This window comes from Nuphar pumila, chromosome 2, assembly GCF_984573655.1.
Source record: "Nuphar pumila chromosome 2, dmNupPumi1.hap1.1, whole genome shotgun sequence".
In the NCBI taxonomy this organism is placed as follows: Eukaryota; Viridiplantae; Streptophyta; class Magnoliopsida; order Nymphaeales; family Nymphaeaceae; genus Nuphar; species Nuphar pumila.
The window spans coordinates 35,544,971-35,553,256 of NC_143250.1; the positions used below are offsets into that span (position 1 = coordinate 35,544,971).

At 37.7% G+C, this 8,286-nt stretch overlaps 1 protein-coding gene across 1 annotated transcript; it reads right to left on the reverse strand.

Annotated features, from left to right (window-relative positions):
• Positions 1–3,872: 3,872 nt before the first annotated feature.
• LOC149845244 (uncharacterized) lies at positions 3,873–4,607 on the reverse strand. Its single transcript, XM_089987294.1, has one exon. It carries the CDS (start codon positions 4,605–4,607, stop codon positions 3,873–3,875), a length of 735 nt encoding a protein of 244 aa, XP_089843420.1.
• Between the last annotated feature and the right edge of the window lie 3,679 nt (positions 4,608–8,286).

Sequence of the window (8,286 nt, forward strand, 5' to 3'; positions counted from 1 at the left end):
ATTAGGTTTCACCCACCCTAGGTTAAGTTACGGTGAGTCGGTAGATCTCACAGTTGGGTTTCACAAGCAGTGTGAAACCGTTGTTATTGATTTCTAACATTGTGAAGCTAGGTGATTTGGTTCCTAGCACATGAAGCTAGGGGTTTAGTAGGTTAGGCAAGAATGTCAAGAGGACGTAGGTTGGGTTTGGTCGAACCTTTATAAAGCTTGTGTTGTGGTTTGCTTATTTATTTTGCTTTCGCATCACTTTCTTTGATTTACTTATATCCGTCTCTGTGAAAAGCAAAATAATTTTAAAATTCAATTCATGCATAGGGGTGGCAAAACCTGACACGACCCGCCAACCCGACCCTTAGGCGGGTTTGGGTTGGAAAAAAATGAACCCGTTTAATAAACGGGTCGACCCGCCTAACCCGTTTATTAAACGGGTCGGGTTCGTGTTAGGGGTATGCCAACCCGCCAACCCAGCTGACCCGTTTAATAAACGGGTTAGGCGGGCGGGTCAACCCGCCAACCTACCGACCTGACTCGCTAACCTGCCAACCCGTTTACCCGACCCAACCAGTTTATTAAGCGGGTTGGCGGGTCGTGTCGGGTTACCCGTTTAATAAACGGGACGGGTTCGTGTTTGCCACAGCTGACCCGTTTAATAAACGGGTCGGGTTCGGGTTGAGGTATGCTGACCCGCCAATCCGACCAGATTGCCACCCCTATTCATGCAACTTCTTGTGTGTTTTTCCATATCGGGGCTCAACACTAAGCAGAGCTTGCCATGTTCATGCTCGGCTCATTTATCTAACCAGCTGGCTCATAGTTTGGCTTGCCGAGCCGAGCCTAGATGTTCACCTCATTTTTGGCCCTACATACAGCCCCAGCCATTGCCTGCCTCTACCTTGGACTGGCTGCCTGTGAGGCAACCTTGTTATGTTTTTTTCTTCTCCCTGATAGGCAAACTGGAGGATTTGGATGCAAATGGATTTGCTTTGACCAGACTCCGATTGGAAATTGGCACTTTACTTTTATGTATGATATGAACTCAGCTTATTTGGAGAGGATGTGGTTTACATATTCAGATTATTTTTTCTTCGGATTGAATTGAATAAAATCCGACAGGTGAAAACCTTGATTTCAGTGTTCTTTTAGATCCAGCGTTACCATATACTTTTTGGATTCAGATCTTTATCACCAGTTTTAATTTGGATCCAGACTCATATTCGGATCTAATGCAAAACATTCAGAATTGGGTTTGGATCACAAATGACTCTTGCTGTATCTGGTCCGTTTGCTCCCCTACCGTAGGATTAGAACCCCAGAGCCTTGCTTCTGATAGTGCAACTGTATGATGGAGCGTTCTTGGTTCATAAGGACGTAAACAGTCGGTCTGAATTGGATTCAACAATACAGAATCTCCTACTTGTATTCAGATCCATGTTGCTTTTCTAGATCAGATACGGGCAGAAAAAGCCTTTGCCAGACCCAAATAGGTTGGTTATTTGCCTTTACCTTTCCCTGATGCAGTTTTAGATGTAATCAGGTTTGGGGGATAACCAGATTCGCACATAAGAAGCCAAAACCAAATTCCAGCCGATTTAGCTGTTTGGATTCAGAACCGGGAGGCTGGCCCATTACTAAATGGGCCGGGGTAAAAAGTGCCGGCCTGAGCTGGCCCACGGCAGCCCTACCGGTAGGGCTGAAAATGGATCAGATATGATTGGATATCTGAACCAAGTCCAACATGTTTTTTTTTTTATATGGATATTTTAAGTAAAATCCGAATTTAGATTCTGATCGAATTCATATCTGTTCAATCGGATCACTTTTGGATTTGGGTCAGATTCAGATCAGCATTTTAAGTTGGATCTGAATTTGATCCGAAACAAAATCTGACCCAAATGTTGTTTCTTACATGTAAATAGCTTGTTTTGTTTTGTTTTTGTCCAGATCCAGTATTAAGACATGTATTTTTTATTAGGATTCAATTTAACCACCTCATATCTGACGTTAGCGTTTTGGATTTGGATTTGGATTCAGATTTCACAAAATCCAACCTGAATCCGACCCGTTGTCCATGGACCTAATATGCTCCCCCTCATCATTGTCATATTGTCCAAGTTGATGATGAAATGCTGATAGTCTCTGCGATGAGCTCATTCAAGAAAATATAAGCATACAAGCCCATGTAAACAACTTTTTATGAAATCTCAGGCAACCAAATCCTTTATTATGTCTCCTTTTGGTTTGGTATAGTTGGTCAAGGTTGTAGGCCACACATTTATGTCCAGTCCCCTACCAAAAGTCTAAGAACATTATTATGAAAGGACAAAGCATTTCACTTGGATGGATACTAGGTATAATTGTCAACCACGTGCATTTGAGGTTGAAATTTTGTTACGTTTTTCATTCTTTAATTTTTTTTTTCTTTTTAATATTTATCAAGGAAAAGCCTTGATTCAGGTAGTGAAATGACATTTGAGCCCTCAATAAAAAAGTGCCAAATAATTATGCATTAGAATAGAAAATCTAACCCACTATGGTTTTTTTGGAGATATAAAAAATTCAAAAAAAAAAATACTAAAAAATAATAGAAGATTAGTAAAAATGTTACAAAATAAAAGTAACTGAAATAAAGTGAAAATAACAATTTCATTATCCTCATGAACTCTTAATGGTGAACTCTTAATTCTGAACTTTGAATGTCTTAAGCCTTTTCTATATTTATAAGAAAAAAAATCTAATCTTAACAAACCTAACCTATCGTATCTGAAAAAACATCAATTAAGAAGGGAAGTCTTAATTCTACTCAACTACGATCAATTACTAAGATTGGATATATATCCATTATAATGACCTAAACAAAAAAATATCTAAACTAAAATAATATGAATCTCAAATTATTCAATAAATCATATAGACCGGAGAAGTTACAGCACGTCACCTTGCGTTGGGAGGTTGCAAGTTCGAACCCTAAATGGTATGGTTGTATAATTGGTAGGGGATCTGACTAACCCTTAAGATAGACGTTAGATTCACCTGGCAGATCATCTGATGGTCCTTGCAATTTCTTAAAAGGATACGAAACCAAAAAGCTTTGAGCATACGTTTTGCTCTCTTGCAATTTCTTAGAAGGATAGATATTTATATTAGATATTTGAAACCTAAAGACTTTAAACGTAAGTCACCTTAAAAATAAAGGTTTCTTCATAAATTAAATTCTCAATTAGGGTTTTGATTATGCAAAGCTCCAAACTGCGGTTAATGGTGAATTACCTTAAAAGTAAAGCTTTTCTTTGTAAATTCTTAATTTGGATTTTGATTATGGAAAGCTCCAAAGTGCTGTTAACAGTGGGTTAAGGAGTAAATGGAACATAGAAAGTTCACTAAGAGAAATAGAGAACTCATGATTAAATTTTTATTATCTTATGCTATAAAAAACCTAGTAAGAAATGTTTCTGCATGCAGTGGAAAGTATACAATGCACAGAACGTTAGCAGGCTCCTGCTTTTGATCATTTCATATCTAGTGACAAACCATGGCTGCCCCTAACCAGGAAGGGGAGCCTCTGTGGACTTTTTTTTTTTGAGAGTTAGTATGAGCCCAATCCAACTCCAATCCACCAACCTTATCTTACCCTACTGACAAGTGGGTGCACCCAAATTCCCTCTTGGATTTTTACATCATTCCCACCCCAATCTTAAACTCAATTTTTACATTGAACATGATGAGATATGTACATCTTAATTTTACCTTGCACCTTTCAAAAAAAAAAAATTAACACCACTTTAAAAATGAAAAAAGAAAAAGAAAACTGACACCCAAAAGGCTCAACTTGGTCTCATTCCAACCCAAACAAACAGGAGATTAAAAACTTAAATTTACACATAATTCCATGTGGTATGCCGGCGACATGAGATTTCATTTACCACCAACCTTGTGTACTCAGCAGATCTAACACGCATTGGTGCCTTCTTTCCATTAGTTACCCTCTGCTTGGGCTCCATCTTATCAACAGGAAACAGGGTAGGCACCAAATACCACCAAACACTTGTGCAAAATATAGCAAATATTCTTCCAAACATAGCCAGGCAGAGCAAAACCACCATCAAAGTCACGGGGCCATAACCAACCTTTCTCATCCCAAACCAAGCAAGCAACCTCTTAATCAGACCCAAACCCTTCTTATTCTTTCCATCTGAATCAACCCCATGACTCCTTCCTTTCGTCTTTCCCTCAAAAGTTGTGGCACTCACCAGAGTCCCAGCTGATTTGTTGGCAAGATTGGCTGGTTTTGCAGAAGGGATCATGCTGCTTACCTTATGAAGCTTGACAGCTTCTGCTCCTTTCTTAGGCCTGACAACAACAGGGATCCAATCATGAGAATCGGAGTAAGCAAACCTGACAATGACACCATCAGTTTGTGTTGCACCCAGTTGGGACATGATCCTCTCTGTTCTGGCATGGAGATCAGCAGAGACTGTGGCAAACCTGTCCAGCCCTCTGGAAGAGAAAGGGTTCTTGCTCTTCTTGATTGATTTCTTCGGTGTTGAGGGGCTCTCAACACCCAACTCATCATCATAATCTGTAACAGAAATCCTTCCACAAATTAGCATGGAGAGAGAAAGAGAGATTTGCAGAAAGAGAAAGAGAGGAATATTAGAAGCCTATAGAGATGTTTATTTATTTTATGTAGGCGTGGTCATGGTGATTGATGATGGGTGTGGGAACATTTGAGGCTATTTTAGCTGTAACGTGTGGAAAAAGATCATGGAAGCTTCTACATGTGTATTTGGTAATTATCTATTAGTTAGTCTATTATGGCATTGGATAATTAGTCTTGGAGCAGAGGCAGGCTTGAATGGGATTTTATAATTGACTTGATTAATGGTTTGAAGTCAACCACAATGGGATGTGGGAAATGATTGCAGTAAGGAATATTGCATTAGTGCATTGGAAAATAGAAATTCAAAAGTTTAATAGTATTTTCATGCCAAGAACAATGTTGTCAGAATTGATTTTTGAATAGAAATAGATTTTTGGGAAGTGGAATGAAGATGAATATTGTAGAAACATGTTGTTACCCTTGTGCTCAAAATGGTTTCGCTAAAACCCTCCTTATGCACAATGCTTCTTATGTTTTATTTTTTATTTTATTTTCTATTCGAAGAAATCATTTGTGAGATTGAAGACCTGGTCGCACTGGCTCAGCCTATCATACCAACAAAGGTCGCGGTCCCAGTATGTTGGTTAGATTATTTTGAGGGAGCAAAGGAGCCAAGACTCGTCTATAGAGCTTCGAAAAAAAGAAGCCTGGTAAGGGTTCATTTTGCAAGTAATGCGATCCAACTACGGGAGAAGGTGGGATCTTCTATTATTATAGATGATAATGTGTTTTCAGCCACGAAGGAACTACCCTAAGGATTAGAGACCTAGCGATACTGGGTTTGCCTGCTGTACTTATGGTCGCTGTCCTGGTTGAATGATGGTGTTTTGAAGTTGTTCATCACATGGATGAATGGCATTCGAGGGACCCTGATGGTTAAATCCGTCAGGAGTACCCTGACCTGATCATCTCTCACTTCTATTCAACAATGTCAGCTCTTGGTTTTTTAAACTATGTAACAAAATGTCTGATATTTTTAAAATATCACGACCGAAGAAACATAATATTTTCAAAACATCACCTATTTTAAGAAATGGTGTGTTCGTTGCACATTGACTTGATACAAAAACAAGTTTTAATATTTAATGCTACCTATATTTTCATGTTTTAGAATTTTGTTTATTTTTATACATTTCTCAAAAAAAAAAAAAAACTCAACTTCTTCAAAATATCGCCGCGAAGGGGTCTAGACCTCTTGCTTAGCAACAGTCGCATTTGCGAAATAACCGGGGAGCTTGGCTCGGCCCCTTGAATGCAGTAGATGCAGCCTTTTACTACTTTGGTCCAGCATTTTTCGCGCTAGGGGCGGCGATCAGGGAGGAGATAATTTGATCACCAAGATTTCCCTTTGCCAAATTTGTTGGTACTCTATTCTACATCAGATTCATACATCTTATAAGCCTATTATTGAATCTTCAAAAAGAGATGCGGTTTGTGTAGTAAATTCTCACCTAAAAGGCAAAGGTTGCTTGGACTTGTTCATAAAATGGTGCTTGAGATGTAATTTCAAATTCAAAGGGTTGAGATTGTTAGAGCTTCAAAATGTCATAATTGGAGGGGGCAGATGCTTAGCAAGAATTACTGTGTTGAACCACCGAGGTGGTATCCCATAAGCGGGATCCTGTGTCAAGCTGAAGGCCCAGGATCAACTGGTAGGGGTCCAGCTAACCCCAGCCTGCCTTTCAAAAAAAAATAAAAATTTACTGTGTTGAGTTGTAATTGCTTTTGGAAAGATAAACAGCCAGATTACTACCCAGATAGTGTAGAAATGTAAAGCTTCTATGTATATTGATTTTTTAATGAACTACTAGGGCCCTGCCTAACCTAAACAAAAACAAAAACAAAAATCCCCATATTTAAGCAAGATTCCATACAGATTAAGTGGGGTATTAATATATTTGCCACGCCATATAAGTATGATTAATTGTCCTCAAAATTTCAAGATATGTAAAATTTATTTAAGATAATAGGTCTTCAATTTAAATATAGAGAAAAATATGGAATCCTGAAAGAAACCCTGCAATTCTTAAATGTAGTGGCATGTGACAAACACCACCTAAAATGCAAGGGTTTTATGTTATGCAACTTGCATAAAATAGGGAACATTTGGTTGATGCTCTTTCCCCATGAAAGAAGCCTTTTTTTCATGGGAAATAAGGTATTTTTTATCCAAAAAGTGAAAACAAACATGTCTATGAGAAATATATGGTGGGACCCATGTAACAAATACAAAAAACAGCTTTCCTATAAAAAAGGGTTCGTACTAAGCTCTTTCCCTCCAAAGTGTCACTTTCGAAAGAGTGAACTAGGGGGGGTGGGGGGGGGTGGACTTTGGACCTCCACCCCCGCCCCGTCTCAAATTTATTGTCCCCATTCCTATCCCCGCCCCTGCCCCCGTCATATCCCTGTTCCCACATCTCACTAAATTTACCATCCATGTTTCCTACTATTGTGTTCATTAGAAGGATGGAGAAGAGGCCTAGCTGTCGAGAGGGTCAAGTTATCATGCAGAGCAACACAAGGAGCCGATATAATTTTTTCAATAAAGCATTTTAAAAATATATTTTTAATAAAAATGTTTATGCAAACCGTGCATCAAATAATAAAAACTGGCTCATACGAGTGGTGGAGTCCGAGTCGAACTCAGAGAACAAGAAAAATACTTTGTATTTCATAGAAAAGCTAAACTACTCTTTATTGCCTTAAAAAAAATTAATTAACTAAATGAGAGTGTGACCCCCTACGGAGGGTTTAAACAAATAAAAATAATAAGTTTCTTATTACAAACGCAAATTGAATTGAATTAAATAAAGTAAAAGCCTAAGCTAAAAAGAAAAGAAAAAGTCTTCAGTGCTTTGAGCTTCTTGTCCATTGATTTCTTCTTCTACCTGTTAGCTGATCTCTTGATCTTTAGATCTCTGAGGGCTCCCTGAGGGGCCTAAAGGGTCTTTTGAGGAGAACTTTTAGGGACCTGAGAGAGCTCTTCGGGGGTACTTTCGAGGGCTCACCGCATGTCTGAACGCTTTCCTGCAAAAATCAAAAATTAAAACATGAAACACAAAACAAAACACAAAAACTACACAAAAATCTAATGTTAGTTTAAGCAAAAATCATAAAAACAAGAAACTAACTAACATGAAATAAACTGCTATACTAAAAGACAAAATAACAAAACTAACTAACAAACCAATCATAAAACAAACTACTAAAAAGAACAACTATGACAATTAAACTAATTAATGAAACTAACACCCTAAAGGAAACAAGAATCAAGTAAACAATAACAATTCTTAAGTCTAAATTACTTTAATCTAACTAATTGAGTAGTGAACAAAAGAAAGAATTTATATCTAATACGATCAAAACGTGACTCCAAAAACTAACTAGCTAAATCATATTTAAAGCATACTACATGAATCTAGACTAGACTAGTTTAACAATCCGATTGGATCTAACTATTATGAACTAAGCTAAATTGATTTTTACTAAAGAAACTTATGCTAAAAATAATATTCACTAAAGAAAAAACATGCAACTTCTTGACAAGAAATTAACCAAACTAAATGGAACGTGCATCAACAATGAAATCACACATCCCTAATTAATGTATATACTAAAAAAATTTGATG